Source organism: Lithobates pipiens, unplaced genomic scaffold (assembly GCF_037356315.1).
Source record: "Lithobates pipiens isolate NorthernLeopardFrog02 unplaced genomic scaffold, aLitPip1_a1.2 Scaffold_19, whole genome shotgun sequence".
In the NCBI taxonomy this organism is placed as follows: Eukaryota; Metazoa; Chordata; class Amphibia; order Anura; family Ranidae; genus Lithobates; species Lithobates pipiens.
Window position 1 is genome coordinate 121,220,480 of NW_027507764.1, and position 22,147 is coordinate 121,242,626.

The following is a 22,147-nucleotide window of genomic DNA, read 5'->3' on the forward strand; positions in this document are numbered from 1 at the left end:
GTAACCCCTTACAAACCACTTTGACCTACAGCTAAGCCTAGATTAAGGCTTACCTGTAGGTCCAAGCAATATCTCCTAAACCTATATGGTTTAGGAGATATTTGCCCGAAAACGGGCACCGCTGTCTACGGCGCATGCGCCATAGACAGCGGCACGCAGGCGCACTGAGCGCGGCATTTCCAAGAATGGAGCTGCCGCGTGTGTCGACTCCCGTGCGCATGCGCGGGAGTGACGTCATCGCGGCTTCGCCGAATGACAGCGGCGTAGCTGTGAGACGCCACCAGCAAGATGGATGCGGCGGACTACAGTAGTCCATTATGCTTTGCCTTTGCAGGGAATGAAAGAGGAAGTAAACCCATCAGGGTTTACTTCCTCTTTAAACCATGTTGTGAGCTGAGAACACAACGCAATTTTGTAGTCTGAATGTGGTCAGCCCTGCCCAATGTCTTTTGGCAAACTACTCCCTCTCTCAGATCTCTACAGCACAAAGGCTAAGCATTCTGGAGTCCAAGATACAAACTCAGAGCACTCTTTGAGATAACACAGGGAGTATGTAATAGACACAGGGCAGCTCTGAATTTCAAACAGGATCAACCGTTTTCTTTCTTGCTTTTATCAGATATAACAACATGCTTTCCATGGCATGCTTAACAAATCAAAAGAGAGCAAATAAGAGAGTTTCATTTTCAGGAGCTACATACACTTTAAGTGCTAAAGCATATGTGACCTGCAGACAATCTGCACCCAGGACTGACCATTCATATGTGATCGTAGCATAAGGCATTACATGCGAGTGGGCACGATTAGATATGAGAACCAGCAGCTTATCATTGCTTTTAATAGGGCTGCCTACTCACAACTAAACGCAGGAGCCCCCAATGTGGTTCTCCTATGTAATCACCAGCAGGTTGCATTTGCAGGTGTGAAAGCACCCTAAAGCTAGCTTAGTAAACATTCGTTTTTACTCTAGACTTTGAAATTATTTTCAATCATAAATATCCTGTAGATCCATACAATGTTCAGATAAAACAAAAACATCCATGCTTTGTTAAATAATAATTGGTCAATTCTTAATAAATGTGAACATATCATTAAATACATTTCTATTTAGCTAGATTAGCACAAATAAAAGTGTAAGCAAACAGTTGGTGAAAAAAGGATAATATCATGCAACACCAAGCAGGAAAGACAATAGCCCAGAATACTCCATACTTCAGAACACCCTCAATAATAACACCTCTATCAGAGCTCATTCTAGATCATTCTAACCAGATGTTGGCAAAGTATACAAAACTTCAAGAGTGGGAGACTTATGTCTTTTAATGATCAGAGTATACCATTTCATTACATGTCACACAGGACATGCTCAGGGTAACTAAAGGTGGCTAGGCTACACTGAGAAAATTGTACCCTAGATCCCAACAAATTGGTTAAATCACAAATTTTTATGCCCTGACTGTCACTGCTCAGGCACCGGCCCAGACTGGTAACTCTGGAATATATAACGTTAGAGTCTCCAGAAGGGCAGGAGAATGTCAAAGTATCTAGGGACCAGTGTGAGTTCATCAAACAATATTCCCATCGCCCACATTCTTGTCATAGGCTAAGAGATGGATGAGTGCTGCAGCAACCGCCAGCTGGAAACTGGTAACATCACAGATTACCATACAGAATATATTGCCAGCACACCAAGGTTCTTCAATTAATGCCCAAACACTTTTATCCAGAGTGATCACACCACAGTGTAAGAGTGCAATTTTTCAGTGCCACAAGCCTGACGATGGGGTCCTGTATGGCCCTGAAACATTACCTAAATGTCCTTAGGTAATATGTATGTTAATCTGTGAGGACCTTATAAGTACCAAAATTGGGGAAAATATTCCCAGAGGGTTCACAAACAGAAGTAAAAACCTGAAATAAATTTGAACTCTGTAAAAATTCTGGCGGGAGTTAGGCTTTAAGAGATTAGACTCATCTTGAGTTTGGCCATTAGATTTGTCTATCTATGCCTGACCCAATTAAACTAATCTGACATTCATTTGCAGCTTTTATGGGTACCTTTAAATTCTACTAGCACAAAAAATGTCTTTCAGATAAAAAAAATAATGTTCAATCTCCATAGTAACAAAATGTGTGTATTCAGACAGATTAATTACCAGGTATGTCTGACATACAATTGCCAACATCTGTGTTAGGATGCCCACCTAGAGATAATACCATGCAGACCTATCACCTTCCCATGCAGGTCAGAAATGTTAAACACTAAGGCTGAATGCAACTTGTCCTCAGGATGTATTACAGCCTTGTCATAATGTGCCCAGCAGTGCTGGTAATGGAGCCATTTCTGAAGAAAGCCATCTCTTTTCCAAACCTACAAGCGGCTAATTATGATATTAGCTTGAGCTGCAATTATTAGGTGAAAAAATGTATGCGTAACTGCATGAAAGGATCAAATCTATAAATATACAGGGAGGGACTTTTTTCTTGTGAACTAGTGTCAAAACATTTCTTCTCGGTGGATTGTAACAGTATCCCAAATCAATTTTTCTGTCAAAATGAGGATAACCGAGGGGAAAACTGTGCTGTTTTCCAGACTTACTCTGTATTCAACACAGAGGGTGTATTTGTTTTATGTTGTATGAAATTACATAGGGCTTCCCTCAACTCAATCCATTGCTGGTTAGGAATCGTATTTTCCTAATAAGCTTGTACAGCACAAGAGCCAGGATGAGAACATTGCACATTGATTTCTAGATTTATATCTTTGTCCTGGTAACTTTCACATTTTTCTTTATTTTTTTATCAGCTGTATTTTGTTGGAAATAAAGTGCTTCATGATAAAGTTGGACATGTGTTTTGGGCCCCCACATTCAACTACTTGCCAAGTAAAAACACTTACTATCAATTGAGCAATAAGTAGAAATTAATCCTGTCCAGGTCTCGCTGATAATAGGAGGGGCCCCAGCACTTGTCCGCCCCACAACTAGTATTAACCACTTCAATACAGGGCACTTAAACACCTTCCTGCCCAGACCAATTTTGAGCTTTCAGCGCTGTCGCAGTTTGAATGACAATTGCGCGGTCATGCTATACTGTACCCAAATTAAATTTTTATCATTTTTTTCCCACAAATAGAGCTTTCTTTTGGTGGTATTTGATCACCTCTACGGTTTTTATTTTTTGCGCTACAAATAAAAAAATACCGAAAATTTAGAAAAAAAAAAATGTTTTTTTTTGTTTCAGTTTCAAAACTTTGTAAATAAGTACGTTTTCTCCTTCACTGATGGGCACTGATGGGGCTACACTGATGGGCACTGATAAGGTGGCACTGATGGGCACCAATGTGGCACCAATGAAGTGGCACTGATAGGCGGCACTGATGGGCGACACGGATGGGCGACACGGATGGGCGACACGGATGGGCGACACGGATGGGCAACACGGACGGACACTGATAGGTGGCACAAATTGGCACTGATAGCTGGCACGGATGGGCGGCATGGATGGGCATGGATAGGCGGCACAGGTGGGCATGGATAGGCGGCACAGGTGGGCATGGATAGGCGGCACAGGTGGGCATAGATAGGCGGCACAGGTGGGCATGGATAGGCGGCACAGGTGGGCACTCATAGGCGGCACAGGTGGGCACTCATAGGCGGCACAGGTGGGCACTCATAGGCGGCACAGGTGGGCACTCAGGCGGCACAGGTGGGCACTCATAGGCGGCATCGGTGTTATAGTAATGGATGCCAATCAGTGCCAAACAATAATGCATGCCAATCAGTGATGCCCATTGTGGGCACTGATTGGCATCCATTATGGGCACTGATTGGCACCCATTGTGCTGACTGGCATCCCTGGTGGTCTAGGGAGGATTATGGATTTTATTACCTTTTCCCTGGTGGTCTAGTGGTGTCCCTGGTGGTCCAGTGTGGGCATCCTCGGGGGGACTGTGCTGATAATCGATCAGCACAGACCCCCCCTGTCAGAGGAGCAGCCGATCGGCTCTCCTCTACTCGCGTCTGACAGACGCGAGTGAGGGAAAGCCGATCACCGGCTCTTCCCATTTACACTGTGATCAGCCGTGATTGGACACGGCTGATCACATGGTAAAGAGTCTCCGAGATCGTAGTTGCCGGGTGTCAGACTGACACCCCGCAACAACGATCGCCGCGATGCGCGCCCCCGGGGGCGCGCAGCGGCTCATAATCCTAATCACGTCATATGACGTCCAGTTAGGATTATGAAACCACTTTGCCGCTGTCAATTTGTAATAGGGCGGGCGGCAAGTGGTTAATGGGCCCCTAAAGTTCCCAAAGGGTTCTTGTACCACTGCAGTGTTTGAAAATGGTTAATGAAGCAAGTTGTTTTTTTTAAAGTTACTTTTATAAAGCACTGCACTTTGCTTACTTTGGAACTCTATAGCAAGGAAAGCCCTATTCAAGGTAATGGAAGTAGCAAAAAAGTGCTGGAAGAAGGACCTGCTCATGATTGGTAGACAAACATTTCATGTTAGCTTCTCCACCAATCCTGGAGTGTTATTTGCAGAATTAAGAGGCACACCATAGATGCCACACCACACCTTCATTTAATGATTTGAACGTTAAATCAAATGCAAACAACACAGGCCCATTGATTAAACACCGCAGGGTCCAGAGGAGGGTGATATCCCCTCAGCAGTATAAATGAAAGACCTTATGTTCTATGATCACCAGTGGTTAGTATGTGTACTGTGCAACTACAGAGCACAGCTAGGCTATCTACAAATGACAAGAATGAGCATTACATAGCCAGAACAAACTGCAATGTGATGTGCTAATCTTCTAACTGCATTATTGTACAAAAACATTTCTTCAGTTTTTCATCTTTCGGAACTATATTAATATATCTACTATTTCCACCATTGCTAACAATGTTAAAATAGAAATTAGGCAGTACATAGATGATTACTGTCCTAATTAGAGTGAGTACTAGGGTGATAATTAAAGATCAGTGAACTGATTTATCAGCAGTGAATTTAACTTTGCGCCGGAGAATTGCTTTTTGATGATCTGAATATGCATGTGTTGAATTCCAGCGACCATAATAAACGTGGTGTGCCGTGATTTGGTAAATCTAGACTTGTTTTGATGCATGGGCAAATTGTAATTCTCCAGTGCAATGTTAGATTCGCAATACAACTGACAATTGCCAGATCTAAACTTGATTTTTCCTTTTTAAAGTGGTGTTGCCATCAAAAAATCAAAAGCTGCTTAAAATTCATAAAAATTTTTTTAAAAAAATAATTGGCAAAAAAAAATGTTTTACTCACCTCTAAATACCGGTTGCTAGGGGGTCCCTCGTAGTCTGCCTTCTTCATTGCCCGGGCTGGTGACATCACTTCCCCTTGCGCCGCACATTCACCTGGGACCTGTCACGTGTCCCAGGTGATTGTACGGCGTATCACGGCGCCCTGCGCCGCTCGCGCATGCGCAGTGGGTGCCCGGCTGTGAAGCCACAGCCGGGTGCCCACAGTATGCATGACGGCGCCGCGAGCGGAGCGGGGAACGAGGGGGAGGCTTCGTTCCCCCGCATCGCTGGACCCTGGGGCAGGTAAGTGTCCGATTATTAAAAGCCAGCAGCTGCAGTATTTGTAGCTGCTGACTTTTTTTTTTTTTTTTTAAGGGGTACCCCACTTTAATTATCACTCTTCTGCAAACCAGAATTATTTTTTGTTTTGCTAAGGAGCATTGCTAGTGATAACATAGCAAGGTTGAGATTAAAATACAATCTCTTGCAAGCAAAACGCTACTCATTAATACCCATCAATAGTCACTACAGTCCTCAAGGACTGTAATTTTTTCATAGGACAAAGGGAATAATCCTCTCACTTTACCAAAAGAAAAATTTCTAAGTCAGATCTTAAATAGCTGAAATATATACAAGGACAGATTTATCATGTGGCATGAAAGGCGTGTGCCTATAGGTGTGCAATTATTGATTTTCTTTCAACAGTGGAATAAATTTACTCTTGAGAGCTTTTTTTTTTTTATGTCTCACAATATGCTACACCAGGTCAGGAAAGAAGGAGATGTCCACATATAAGAGGTGATCTTAACAGAGTGGTGTTACTTATAGCACCAACACTAGAGATTTACTAAAGGCAGACAATGTACTTTGCAAATGCAGTTGCACTCGCAAGTACAGTTGCTCCAGAGCTTAGTAAATATGGTGAGCCTTTATTTTGCAAGGAGCACCCAATTACATGCAACAAAAATTTAAAAAAAAACTATTTTTGCTTGCATGGGACTGCACGATGGAAGTCAGCAGAGCTTCTGCTCATTTACTAAGCTCTGAAGCATCTGCACTTGCAGAGTGCAACTAGACTTGTAAAGTGCACCATCTATTTGCCTTTAGTAAATTAACCCCTATGAGCGTACAGGTTCTACTGATGCAGATTCAGCCCTGAATATATTGCATTCTATGTTGGCCCTAAGTGGAAGACATTCAGGGACCAAATGACCCATTCCTATGGGTTGATAGTCATAGATCCCATGACCCATTTAATTCCTTGTTTATGTATTTTCTCCAACTATCACAGAGTAGATGGTCATAAAGGAGGAGGAAATGTGTTTTTTCAAGAAAAGACTTCATAAATCATGTTGTTTAGCTTTTAACTTGTTAAAAGGACAAGGGTGGCTAATTAAGTATAGTATGCAAATAGATGACTTGTAGGGAAAGAATTTAAAGTTCTAGTGATTCGCATTCATAAATAAGAACAGGTATTCATTCTGCAGACAAGTAGCATTCTCGACATAGAACCATTCCACAGTATCTCAGTGTCAACCACTGTCAGTAGGATATCAGTTTGGTTAATTGGAATGGTATGTGGGCTTTTACAAGCAGCCTTAGTGTTTAACCCGATCCTCACCTGGAATAACCGAGATTGTTTTCAAAGCTCGAAGTACTCTGAATGTTCTTAAAGCTGACACATTGCCCAGGTCCACAAACTCAGTGGCATATCTGTAATAAGGGAAAGGCACACACAGACTATAGCAAAACACCATTCATAATTGACAGCAAATGAGGAGGGAAAACAGGTCAGACTGAAGCACTTGCAGTAGCTGAGAACTGGAGTGGGGATGCTCTCTTACCTGGGATTACCGATATAGTTTTCAGAGCTCTCAGCACTCTGAAAGTTCGAAGGGCTGAAACATTGCCTAGGTTTTTAAACTCTGTTACATACCTGTAGAATCAAACCATAGTTATTTGGAATCGAGGAATGGAGGAAACCACTGTATGAACACTGAGGTGGTGATTTACTGAAGAATGTGTCACACATGGATCAGAAAACCTGTTTTTGATTCAGAAGCACATTGATTTTCCCTTAACAAATTCACCATTTTAAATGGGAAGTAGACCCCTATTTGAGACCCTCTACGTAGATGGAGCTTCATCTTGCACTTGTTTATATATGCAGGGTAACCAAATTCGATCCCACAACAGGCTCACTAAATATAAATATATATATAAGATGCAATACTGGATTCCAAATGTGGTGCTGCTGGAAAAATGTAAGATTGGTATGGTGAAACCAAGTTTATGCAGGACACTGAGATCATCCAAGTTTCTACATGAAGGGAAGACTCATAGGGGTCTACATTTGGCAAAATGTGGGAAACCTAGTTTAACCAGAGTGGTACTTTAAAACAAATGCAGATTTGCTGATCTCAAATAAAAGTTCCTCCTTTTGAACATCATTCCCAGAGTTGCAGAAATACCAAAGTTTATCAGCCATAAGTAAAATTTATCTAAATATTTTTTTTCCTTATGGTCATAAAGCTGGTCTATCAAGCATATTCTGTTTCTCTGTCCCTTTTCCTATTATTCTGTAAGTTAGGCTAGTCAATTAAGTAAACTTTACAATAGAACATGAATGGAATTAATATAGCAACTGGATGAGTGACAAAAACTCTTTACCTATGTAAACTGCTTTTTTTTTATAATAAATACTATTATGGGCCCTTTTCTCCTCAATAAACAATCAATACATTGGTGCATCAAGCACATCACCAGCACTAAAAACTAAATAGAAGGATGAGGAAGACTTTTGACTTGACAGGAAAGGGAAATTATAGCGTATATTCTGAGAGAAAATATTTATACTGCAGTGTTTACATAAAAGTCATTTTTACCATGACATTTACAAGTTTTCTCTTCCATTTTTTTTTTTTTTTTTGGGTGATAATATATGAGTTAGGAATCCAAAAGAAAGGCCCCTATACTAAATCACAAGGCAGCTCATCTGCCAGTCACATGGCACAAGTGAGTTGCAAACAAACCACTGCTCAATGGCACATGCTTATAAGCAATTGTACAAGTGATTTGTCTGTGATTTTAGCACCCCTCTCAAAAGCCCACTGTTTTTTCTTCTATCAATGTAGTAAGTGCCTGAATTTTTAGAAAGCGAACACAAGGTCAGCACTTTGGACAGCGCTCAAGATAGTTTCTTGTTATTCAATGTAAACCCAGCACTTCCTTATAATGAATGGCAAATCTGAATACAGGATAGTTCATTTTTGCTTGCTTAAGAAAATAGACTTGGAAAATAATGCTTAATTATGGAAAAAATATAACACCCAACTAAGTAAATGTTAGTATATCAAGCCAAATCTTTTTTGGGAAAAAATAATGGTGCACTTTTCTGCCTACAAAAAGAAAGGCACAGGGTCCCAGTACAGGATCCGTCAAGCCTTTTTTTGGAATGAAAACTAGTAATAATATGAACTTTCTATCTAGTAGGATAATTCTACTAGAGGCCAAATATAATATGTGACAAAAGGGGAATTCTTCTACATTGTGTAAAATACATGATGTACAGTGAGCACAAAACTGTTGCATAATTGGGATGACCCGAAGGCTCAGTCCAAACCTAGGTTCACATTGAACTTTGGCTGTTCAAAATTTTACCATTTTGGCTCCCTATTTAATGAGAGCCAAGCATCCTATACAGTAGCAGTGTTTCAGCTGCTTATAAATAGGATAGCTTCCCACTGTCAATGGTTCCTTATCATCCTTAGCACTGTCACTGGCATAGTGCTTACAGACACCACCTGGCAAGGCCCCCCTTGATGTTGAGGGTGTGTGTCAGGCTTTTCCTGGCCATCTAGCCTGTTTTGAAGCCTGCATGCTCAAATTAAGGGTCTGGTATGGATTTTTAGGGGGGTCTCATGCATTAGTTTGTTGTTGTTTTGCATGAGGTACCACTTCTTAAAAGCCATACCAGAATAAAATGATCTGGTATGCAATTTGGGGGGAACTCCAGGCATGTTTTTTTTTAATTCTTCCTGTATGATGTGCTACATGAAGTGGCATTTACTAAGAAAAAAACTGATGCAGTTTAAATTGCCAGCAAGTGACATTTGATTGCCAGGTTCCTATTTAAAAAAATAAAATCACACAATTCTTTCCAAAGGTCCCCCATATATTTTGAAGGACTTTTGGAAGGGTCTGTGTACCTTTTTTTTTTTTCAAATAGAAGCCAGAAGAGAAATGCCATTTTCAGTCATTTAAAACCACAATTTCTTGTAAATGTCAGTGCTTTACAAGAATAAATAAAAAATCACTGAGCCCAGCCTAAATAAAAAAAAAAAAGAATGTTTACATGTTCCCCCAGGCTAGTGCCCAACCTGCCATCTTTTGGCAACCATTTGCCTATTAGCCCCGAAAAGGGGCATTTTTGATTTGACAGATCCCGCATTGATTGCAATTGAGTTTGGATTTGGCATCCAAATTTCTTTGAAATTTGTGGAACCCTGCTCAAACCAAACCAGGCCAGTTCAGTTCATCCCTATCCCTACCCTAAACAGGAGCAGTCATGGTTCAGCCCTTTGACCTCATAGAGTAATGGGCAATCACCCTCCCTGCATTCCCTTTAGTTCCATCTTGGCTACATGTTGTTAGTTTATTAACAGCTTTAATAAAGAGAATATGGCATGCAACCAACATATCTGACATTGAAACAATGTATTTATAATAAAATCTACTGATAGGCTATATTAATCCTACCTTAACATACCATCAAAACAGTTACTACTGATAAATCTTCTTGGTTGGACTACAGAATGTACTGTATTATAGTAAATATCTATGTTATTTCCTAAACCATATAATTAAGTTTCAATTCCGAAGTCTAGAAACACATGTCCACCACAGAGTGCTAACTAATATAATTTTGTATAGGTGTACTTGTGCATATCTTTCCTGTTTGCCTGGAGATGACCCTGGATCCAAGGTCTACGTTGTGTACAGAACCTTGATTCTTGGCCTGTCTTTCAATTTTAAAATGTCAATGTCTCCACTGACCACAGAGGCTTTAACATTCCCCAGACGAATAACAGAGGCACTGCTTATGCTTGAATTATAGCCTGTTCCTATGATCCAAGGTCCTCCCCAGGCACAAAAGAACTGATCTGAAGACTAGTGAAGGTAATTGTTATGCCGCGTACAAACGATCAGAATTCTCGTCGGAAAAAGCTATGATGGTTTTTCAGACGAAATTCCGCTCAAACTTGGCTTTGATACACACGGTCACACAAAAGTTTGCTGAGCTTTTGACCGTCAAGAACGCGGAGACGTACAACACTACGACGACCCGAGAAAATTAAGTTCAATGCTTCCGAGCATGCGTCGAATTGTTTCCAAGCTTGCGTAGGAATTTTGCGCGTCAGAATTGCTACAGACGACCAGAATTTCCCATCAAAACTTTTTCCGTCTGAAAAATTGAGAACATGCTCTTTTGCTGACGGAAATTTGGCCAGAAAAATTCAGACGGAGCATACACACGGTCGCATTTTCCCTTTGAAAAGCTCTCATCTGTCTTTTGCTGGCCGAATTTCCGATCATGTGTACGCGGCATTAATTTACAGTACATACATGAGAGGGACCCATTAAACATTTTCTAATTATACTTAACAATACACAATTTTTAACAATAGGCACAGAACAAATGGTCAAACTGATAGCAACCTATTCAGTATTTAAAAAAGTGTTCTTGTCTGACTACACATAACTGTTGAAGGCTGAATTCGGTTATGGCTGCACTTAAAGAAAAATGAATTATGCTGAGATTAAAGTGAAGCATTGCCAATTTCTCAAGATTACAGATCGCAAGAAGGAATTGGTGGGGGAGAAAAACCTTCCCCACTCTAAAACTAAGAAAAAACTTTGGGTGTATTTCCACTTTAATCAACATGCATTTTAGGCATGACAATAAAAGTCAGTCTTACTGAGGTTACCAACTGTGATATCCCTCTTCACAGCCCTGCCATTCTTTTTGCATTTTTTGAAAAATGCAACAGCTTATCTGGGAGAGTGAGACTCTCACATAGTGAACATAGTTTGTAGAGGTAGGAATTCAGTTTTGTGGATCTTGAAAGAGATTCAAAATAAATAATTATTGGGTGGATCTTGATGTTGAAACAACATAAAGATACACAAATTAAATGATTATTATAGGTAGACTGCCCCTGTAAAGCACACAAGCATTATGCTACATTTAAAATCAATGACAATATTCATACAAAATAAGAGGGGTATACTCACGCCATGACAATAACACTGAAATCTAGCCAGTTCCATGGGTCTCGTAGGAAGGTGAATTCTTTCAGACAGAATCCTCTTGCCAAAATTTTTATCAAAGATTCAAAAGTATAAATGCCAGTGAAAGTATACCTGGGCAGAGTGCATAAAAAACAATTAGCCAATCATTTCACATCCTAGAGTAAAGGAAACTCCAACATGGCTGCAATTCCCACAGCAGTATGGCAATCTCTGCACTTTTATTAATAGACCCAAATCATTTCATAGATGGCTAAAAGCAGCAAGAGACCTTTACATTTTCTGTGTATAGCTATTTTCATTTATTTACTTGATTTCTAAATTTTCAGAAATTCTGAGAATTATACATAATGCATGTATACAAGTGTTTCCTATATGCATCCTCTGCATCAACATGGTTGTATTTGTCTTTTCAGTGTTCATAGACAAAAGCATATATACTAGTTGTACAGCTAAACATATCCAAACCAATATTACAGTTATGGATGGAGGCTGGTAGACTGAATAAACCCTTGGGTGAATTTGATCCTTAGTATAAAATGATTTAAAATTTCAACAGTGTAAGAAATCCAATCAAAGCCGCTCTGGTAGTTATGAGTGATGGGGTATTAAGTATACAAATTGTAATGCCTAAATCTCAAATTGATACAGGGAACCAGAAGGACAACTTAGCTTAACAGTGTCCACCTTTATTGAAATATCAACTTTTTTTTTCTATTTAAATAATAGAACACAAAGGCCAGTTGTGATTAGAAATATGGTGAGTAACTGCCACCAGCAAGGGAAAGGGCTGGTTGGAATTTTGAATTTGATATTTTCTTCAACCATGTTGGTGAAACAGATATGAACAGAAATAGCAGAAAACTTCTATTATTGCCTACAAGCATTATAAGGTACATCGCCTAATGTATGTATAAAATACATGTACATGTTAGGGTGAAGGCAGGCTTCTCCGAGGGTCTAGTCATTCATTATCAGATGATCAGGTCCTTGAATGTACGCCCAGCTTTATTGAAAGCTGGAATATGACCAGTTACCATGAGCTGTGCATATCATAGTTATTGTTTTATTATTAAAGCTCAACTCTTGCCAAAACATTTTAAAATTTATTTTGGATAGAATGAAGAAGAGTTAGAACAAGACCCTTCCTCACTGTATCCCACAGGTTTTGGCTCAAGTTGGGCTTTAAAGAGCCACTGTCACTTTGTGCATACGGGGCAAAGCAACAGTGTCTTTGGAAAGGGCCCTCCCAACCCACATTTGCTTGCTTTCACTTATCTACGCTTTCTCGCAGTTTCTAGTTTTTCCGCAGCTGCTGAGAAAACCTCCTAGTATGGAGGAGAATGTTACCTGCTCTCCTGGAATAATGCCGGGCCTAACAGCCTACTGCTAGGTCTGGGAACTGTCTCATGACCAGGGAGGTGACAACATTGTTCCTCCAGGTCACCAATACAGCCAATGAAGAAGAAAAATGCGCAGCAAAGCAGCACACGCAAAGTTATTTTAAGGGGTTGAAGATGTTCTTTTCAAAGACACTGTATAGGCAAAGTGAAAGTGTCTCTTTAAATAACCCCAACAGCATTTGCACATTGTCGCAACAGTTCCAGCATGTCACTAGGTCCTAGAAAAACTGACAATTGCAGATAAGCTTTATCTACCTATCCTAATAAGAATGGGCATCATACAAATACGTTTATATTATTAATGGACTGTTGCACTGTGTTTTTTTTGCATCTGACATATGATAATAGGCTTCATCCGTCAGTGTGCACATCCAGCTTTAATTTTGTCTGTTAAACAGCTTCGATTTACTGACACTCCATGCAGATTTTATAGCACAGTTAATCATGCACATGCTCAACAGTATTAATAGCATCTGTTAAGTAGACAATGTTGAGGACATGAGTCTGCAAATAAATGGAATCCAGCATCTCTGTATGGACTGGCAATAATTAGATCAAGCATGGGCGCCACTTCTTGGAAATCAATTCATTAATGAGCATAACCTACAGCACATAGGAAAATGGAATCTGGAAGTATTGTGGTGAATTCTGTCCACTTCATATGCAGCATGGACTACACACGTCATACCTCTCATCTCTTACCATGGATGGATAGCAAACAGTATTGTTATTAGTATGCCTGTTAAATACCCCTTGGTGGTGCAATCATTTCCAATAAGCCATTTATTGTGCCTGTGTGTTTATTGAGCAGTGCTTAGTTATACTCCATATCCTGTAATATAAGCACTGATTTAGTCATATCATGACCCTACTGTAATTTTATAAAAAGGCAAACAGAGGGCATAGAACTAAGAAAAGACCCCTAGGAATGTGTAAGCCACCACCCTGATGCCAGGGTCTCAATAGCTAGTTACCCAAAGATCTGGAAAATTAACACCAAGAACAGCCAGTGAAGGTTAAAAAGTCTTTAAAGTGGTATTCAAGGTTCAGCTTTAACAAAATAAAAATAACAAAGATGTCATACTTACCAGTGGTATTGCACAGAGTAACCCTGATCCTCTTCTCCTCAGGTCCCCTGTGGGCACTCCTGGTGTCTCTCCCCTTTGACCAGTGCCCCCATAGCAAACTGCTTGCTATGGGGGCACAGGTGCATGCTCATTCTTAAACCCTGCTCCCATAAGACACATAGAGCTGCAGCTTGGCCCTGCACCCCCCCCCCCCCCGCTCTCTCCTCACTGGCTGTGATTGACACCAATGGGAGCCTGACTGCTGTCTCAGTCAGTGAGGAGAGACTGACCCGGGACAGCAGTGGCTCTTGTGCACATTGCTGGATCAAGAGGGGGCTCAGGTGAGTTTTAGGGGGGCTGTGGGGGGAGCTTCACCCAGAAGGTTTTTTTACCTTCATGCATAGAATGCATAAAAGTAAAAAAAACCTTCAGCCTTTACAACCACTTTAATCCTGCCTACTATTTTCATTGTCTGTGATTCTCTAGATAGTTAAGCCAGGTTGATGGTCCTGAAGCCTACAACTTTAAAGTTGTCGCAAACAAAAAAAGTCCCCACAGTGCTTTTTAATGCATTTTGTTGTGCTGCAGTGTGGATGTGCAATAACTTTTTGTAGTTGTGCATTGGGGTATCATTCAAAATAATTAGCACCATAGTGCACTGCACAAATTGCTATGTATTACTGTGCGTTGTGAAAAGACGTGGTAAATTGCACGTTACTGAAACACATAGGTGTGAAGCCAGCCTAAATGCTTTAGATTGCACATTCCTTCTGACAAGCAGCTTAAATAGCCAACCACAACATATTAAGGAAGACAAAAATGAAGATAATCTCAGTAAGTAGACGGTTACTAAGGTAGCAAATTCATCTCTTCCAAACAACTGAATTGGAAGAAAGGTGAACAAATATGAGAGGAAGTTGGCTGAGGTTAAATGCATCAACAATAGCAAAAAAATACACATGTATATAGCTGTGCCCATAAGTTTACATATACAATTTTTCAAAGAATATGAATGATAACACAAAAACTTTTCTTTCACTCATGGTTAGTGTTTGGCTGAAGTCATTTATTATCAATCAACAGTGTTTACTCTTTTTAAATCATAATGGTAACAGAAACTACTCAAATGACCCTGATCAAAAGTTTACATACCCTGGTGATTTTGTCCTGATAACATGCACACAAGCTGCCACAAAGGGGTTTGAATGGCTATTAAAGGTAACCATCATCACCTGTGATCTGTTTGCTTGTAATTAGTGTGTGTATAAAAGGTCAATAAGTTTCTTAACTCCTTACAGACCCTTGCATCTTTCATCCAGTGCTGCACTTAAGTTTCTGGATTCTGAGTCATGGGTAAAGCAGATCCTTTAACAATTTTTTGTAGTTAAACTGTATAAAACAGGAAAGGGATATAAAAAGATATCCAAGGAATTAAGAATGCCAATCAGAAGTGTTCAAACTCTAATCAAGAAGTCGAAAATGAGGGGTTCTGTTGAAACCAAACCACGGTCAGGTAGACCAACTAAAATGTCAGCCACAACTGCCAAGAAAATTGTTTGGGATGCAAAGAAAAAAACACAAATAACAGGTGAAATACAGGACTCTCTGAAAACATGTGTTGTGGCTGTGTCAAGATGCACAATAAGGAGGCACTTGAAGAAAGATGGGCTACATGGTTGAGTTGCCAGAAGAAAGCCATTACTGCACAAATGCCACAAAGTATCCCACTTATAATACGCCAAACAGCACAGAGACAAGCCTGAAACTCTCTGGCACAAAGTAATTTGGAGTGATGAGACCAAAATGTGCCTATGATGAAAGGTACACCATTACTACTGTGAAACATGGAGGTGGATTGTTGATGTTTTGGGGATGTGTGAGCTACAAAGGCACAGGAAATTTGGTCAAAATTGATGGCAAGATGAATGCAGTATGTTATCAAAAAATACTGGAGGAACATTTGCATTCATAAAAACTAAAGGGTAGTTGGGACTTTAAATGAAGCAATTGGATAGTGGAGGTAAATTGTAAATAAATAATGTTTAATTGATTACATTAATCTAAAATCATAGAAAATATTTGTTCATTTCATATATATGCATAGCATGTGTACAAGGCATAAACATGATGAGTAGAAAAGTACAAACATAGTGACACATGATCAAAGTAATAAGAAATGTAGATACTATGGCATACAAATGCCACGGCAACATGCCATTCAGCCGGTCTCCTTCTGAGGGTTACTGCACACCCGCTGCATCCTCATATACACTTATGTCTCTTGATAATTACTCCACTACACAGGCTTTTGCACATATATATATATATATATATATATATATATATATATATTTTATTTTTTTTAGGTATTATCCACACTTCGGTAATTACCCTCTGTGAAGCCACACTGGGCTTACTATTAAAATGATTTACCTACAACATACTTTTGTTACAAATTATACACATACTTAATATAATATTTTGTTCCCAGATATTCTTGCTCCACAGATTACATATCACTACTTTTGGTCATATGGAGATTTTCTGTCCCCACTCCACACATTTCTTGTCTGCCCGATGTTGCACCTCTATATTATGCCGCCCCAGCTCACGTGGTGGGGTCTATATCCGCGGCCTACCCTGTGTCGGTCACCATGCGCTGCATCCGCTGTTTGGGTTGGTGAATCTGGTTGGTGAGCCGTCTATAGACATATAACATCTTGTATAATTTTACTTTAAACAACGATATACTACATCTTTATTATATATACCTTATAGGAATTTCTGGTGCATCTGCTCCTGACGAGTGGGAAAATCCACGAAACGCGTCGAGCTACACTTGATGACTATTACATTCCATATGGATTGATCCTTATCCGGTTACCATTTATACTCTTTGACATTGTTTTTATACCAGTTAATAGACACACACATACCATGTGGGCACATGTGCCAGCCTTGGGCATGTTGCCGTGGCATTTGTATGCCATAGTATCTATATTTCTTATTACTTTGATCATGCATCACTATGTTTGTACTATTCTACTCATCATATTTATGCCTTGTGCACGCGCTATGTATATATATGAAATTAACAAATAATTTCTATGATTTTAGATTAATGTCATCAATTAAACATTATGTATTTACAATTTACCTCCACTATCCAATTGCTTCATTTAAAGTTCCAACTACCCTTTATTTTTTATTCATTCCCGGGATGGAAGCACCATGAGGTGCTTCATTTAAAGGCCCAACTCCCCCTCTTTCTCAACATTTGCATTCATCAGCCAGGAAGCTGCGCACGGGACATACTTGGACATTCCAACATGACAATAATCCAAAACACAAGGCCAAGTCAACCTGTCATTGGCTACAGCATAATAAAGTGAAGGTTCTGGAGTGACCATCTCAGTCTCTTGACCTCAAAATCATTGAGCCACTCTGGGGAGATCTCAAACGTGCAGTTCATGCAAGACAGCCCAAGAATTTACAGGAACTGAAGGCTTTTTGCCAAGAGGAATGGGCAGCTTTACTATCTGAGAAGATAAATTGCCTCATCCACAAATACCACCCAAGACTTCAAGCTGTCATTGATGTTAAAGGGGGCAATACATGGTATTAAGAACTGGGGTATGTAAACTTTTGATCAGGGTCATTCGGGTAGTTTCTGTTGCCATTATGATTTAAAAAGAGTAAATACAGTTGATTGATAATACATGGTTTCAGCCAAACACTACCCATGGGTGAAGGAAAAGTTTTTGTGTTATTCATATTCTCTGAAAAATGGCCAAGAAATCATAAATTCTGGTACTATAGGTAAACTTATGAGCGCAACTGTATATATTTTTGTAAATATTTTATTATATCTTTTCATGTAACAACACTGAACAACTGATACTTTGCTACAATGTAAAGTAGTGAGTGTACAGCTTGTATAACAGTGTAAATTTGCTGTCCCCTCAAAATAACTCAACACACAGCCATTAATGCCTAAACTGCTGGCAACAAAAGTGAGTTCGAATTGGGCCCAATTAGCCATTTTCTCCCCCCCCCCCCTGGTGTCATGTGACTCGTTAGTGTTTACAAGGTCTGAGGTATGAATGGGGAGCAGGTGTGTTACATTTGGTGTAACTCTCTCATACTGGTCACTGGAAGTTCAACATGGCATCTCATGGCAAAGAACTCTCCGAAGATCTGAAAAAAAGAATTGTTGCTCTACTTAAAGATGGCCTAGGCTATAAGAAGATTGTCAAGACCCTGAAACTGAGCTGCAGCATGGTGGCTAAGACCATACAGCAGTTTAACAGGACAGGATCAACTCAGAACCGGCCTTGCTATGGTCGACCAAAGAAGTGGAGGGCACGTGCTCAGCGTCATATCCAGAGGTTGTCTTTGGGAAATAGACGCATGAGTGCTGCTAGCATTGCTGCAGAGGTTGAAGGGGTGGGAGGTCATCCCAGATGGAAGTCTCTTCTAAAGATGATGCACAAGAAAGCCCGCAAACAGTTTTCCAGTGGGGAGCAGGCAACACTTCCTGAGCTCAGCTGTTACTTGAGGACAATTAATGCAGTCTTATAAATACCCGGCAAGCCCACACACGCTTGCCTTGGTATCTCTCTCCCTGGGGCCTGACCTTGAGCCTGCTATCCTGACCTTGAGCCTGCATCTGACCCGACCTGATCTAATCCGATCCCATCCTGGACCCGGACCTGTCCCTCCTGTTTGCCTTGGATCCCTGTTCTGCAGCCCATCCAACCGTCCTCGCCCTGTCCTGTTTATTCCCCATCCTTACCTATCTGCTGATCCCCCTGTGTATGACCTCGGCCTGGCTTTTGTTACGATTCTGTTATATCCCATTTATGTAAATATCATTGTTGTTTGTGGTTTTGGGTTGGTTGTGCACTATTATATTCACTTACTTTTCACCTATGTAAATAAACACCATTATTTTTCACTTACATGTGTTTCTGATTTCCTCTGTGCAGTCCACACAGTCTGGTCTACTAATTCTCGGACACAGTGCCTTGTTAAAGAAGCTGAGGGTAAAGGTGATTGACTGGCTTAGCATGTCTCCAGACCTAAACTCTATAGATCATTTGTGGGGCATCCTCAAATGGAAGGTGGAGGAGCGCAAGGTCTCTAACATCCACCAGCTCCGTGATGTCGTCATGGAGGAGTGGAAGAGGACTCTGGTGCCAACCTGTGAAGCTCTGGGGAACTCCATGCCCAAGAGGGTTAAGACAGTGCTGGAAAATAATGGTGGCCACACAAAATAGTGACACTTTGGGCCCAATTTGTACATTTTCACTTAGGGGTGTACTCACTTTTGTTGCCAGAGGTTTAGACATTAACCACTTAGGGACCGCCCACCATAGTTTTACATCGCTACTTTGAAGAGGAATACCATTGTTATGGTAGCAGCTAGCTACCATAACTCCAGTATCCTCTTCTTCAGCGGGCAGTCCGCTTCAAGATAAAAGTGGTCTCTGCAGTGGGTTCACTGCTAGATCACTTTTATCGGCGGTGGGAGAGGGTCCCCCCTCCTGCCGCTCTCTGGTGCCCTCCGCTGCTTACCGGAGCCGTCGGTAGTGGTGGAGGCGATCAGATCCTCTCCCTAGCCTGACTTGGAGATGAGTTAGGGGAAGATGGCCCCCATCCTTCTCCATATCATTGCAGGGCGAAAGCAACATCAAAACGTCACTTCCGCCCAATGCTCTTAAAGGGACATTTTTTTTAAAATGGCATTACATTTATTTTTATTTTTTTATTGCATTTTACTGTAAATATAAGATCTGAGGTCTTTTTGACCCCAGATTTCATATTTAAGAGGTCCTGTCATGCTTTTCTTTCTATTACAAGGGATATTTACATTCCTTGTAATAGGAATAAAAGTGACCCCATTTTTTTCAAAGAACAGTGTAAAAATCTAAAATAAAAGGTAAAATAAATAAGAAAAGTTTTTTAGTTTTTTTTAAATGCGCCCCATCCTGCTGAGCTTGCGTGCAGAAGCAAATGCATATGTGAGCAACACCTGCATATGAAAATGGTGTTCAAACCACACATGTGAGGTGCAATCGTTAGAGCGAGAGCAATAATTCTAGCCCTAAACCTCCTCTGTAACTCAAAACATGCAACCTGTAGAATTTTTTAAACGTCGCCTGTGGAGATTTTTAAGGATAAACGTTTTTCGCCATTCCACGTGTGGGCGCAACTATGAAGTGTGATGTTGGGTATCAATTTACTCGACGTAACATTATCTTTCACAATATAAAAAAAATTGGGCTAACTTTACTGCCGTCTTATTTTTTAATTCAAAAAAGTTTTTGTTTTTTTTAAAGTGCGCTTGTAAGACTGCTGCGCGAATACGGTGTGATAAAAAGTATTGCAATGACTGCCATTTTATGCTCTAGGGTGTTAGAAAAAAAAAAAAAATATATATATATATATATATATATATATATATATATATATATATATATAATGTTTGGGGATTTTAAGTAATTTTCTAGCAAAAAAAAATGTTTTAACTTGTAAACACCAAATCTCAGAAAGAGGCATGGTCCTTAAGTGGTTAATGGCTGTTTGTTGAGTTATTTTGAGGGGGCAGCAAATTTACACTGTTATACAAGCTGTACACTCACTACTTTACATTGTAGCAAAGTGACATTTCTGCAGTGTTGTCACATGAAAAGATGTAATAAAATATTTACAAAAATGTGAGGGGCGTACTCACTTTTGTGAGATACTGATATATATATATATATATATATATATATATATACATATATATATATAGATCGATAGAAAGATAGATAGTTAGATAGATAGGCATATATCTATATATTAGGGCTGTTACTGATTAAAATTTTCTTGTTCGATTAATTGATTTTTTTTAATCTACTAATTTTGATTAATTATAACGCACATACAGATCCAACTACTTTTAGCTGATCTCCTTGCATTGCAACTCTGCATTAGTCAGTGGTAAATGTGGTATACACTATATACAATCATCCAACACTAGTTAGTTTCCACAATCCATGACTTAACTTCACAGTTCACACAAATACGTTTTAAATTCAAACTGTAGCACTGACGTAACTATTTTTTTTTTCCACAGTAGAGTGACAATCCCTCCACCTCCGGTCTAACTAATCACTCTAACCTTATGGCATGGACCCCTGTGCAAAAGAGTTAACACGGACCATAAACTTCTCTCAAATCTCCTTAGATCTCAGCAAGGACGCCAGGTCATGAGTAGAAAGAAAAGATCTAAGTGCTCACCGCTTAAGTTTAAGATTAAATTTTTGTGTTCAAACACAAACTACTCACATAAAGATGATAAAAACACAGCATGTAAAGCCGACAATCGTGTTAGTTCCGTAGGACAGCAGCGGGGGACGCCATGCGTAGCTCCTCCCCCGTACGCGTTACATTCAATCAGAACTTCAACATCACCAGACTCCTCCTCCCTTCCCTTTGTTAGCAGCTGGTGGCACTTGGGGAAGGGGGAGGAGTCCAGTGATGTCGATATCTGTGACATCACCAGATCTCGGACAGAACTCCCTGAAGACCTGGAAGCTGGCGGAGAGGTGAATACCGATCAAAAGAATTTTGATCGATCAAAAAAATTAATTGATTAATCGAGGAATTAATCTTTAATTCCCACAGCCCTACTATATATCTATATAGATATATATCTAGATATATATAGATAGATATATATAGCTATATCTATCTATATATTATATATATATATAGATAGATATATATAGCTATATCTATCTATATATTATATATATATATAGATAGATATATATAGCTGTATCTATCTATATATTATATATATATAGATAGATAGATCCATATATCTATATATATATATATATATATATATACACACACACATATATATATATATATATATATATATATACACATACATATATATATATATATATAAAAACAAAATCCCAGCTGTCAAATTACTAGCCTGTTACATAATATTCATCCTAATGTTCTGAGCAAAAATGCAAATGTAAGTAGCCAGGCTAGTTTTATTATTGTGCATACACA

At 39.7% G+C, this 22,147-nt stretch overlaps 1 protein-coding gene across 14 annotated transcripts in view; it reads right to left on the reverse strand.

Annotated features, from left to right (window-relative positions):
• The window catches only part of LOC143996244 (sodium channel protein type 5 subunit alpha-like), a 553,882-nt gene that overhangs the window by 316,890 nt on the left and 214,845 nt on the right, over nucleotides 1-22,147 (reverse strand). For 10 of the 14 annotated variants that reach the window (XM_077491204.1, XM_077491202.1, XM_077491195.1 and 7 more), the window contains exons 5-6: nucleotides 11,584-11,712; nucleotides 6,911-7,002 (exon numbers count right to left, since the gene is read on the reverse strand). In XM_077491204.1, coding sequence (XP_077347330.1) covers nucleotides 6,911-7,002; nucleotides 11,584-11,712 — 221 coding nt within the window. Of the gene's footprint in view, nucleotides 1-6,910; nucleotides 7,003-7,133; nucleotides 7,226-11,583; nucleotides 11,713-22,147 lie in introns of all 14 variants that reach the window. The other 4 variants (XM_077491209.1, XM_077491199.1, XM_077491207.1 and 1 more) reach the window with 1 other exon arrangement.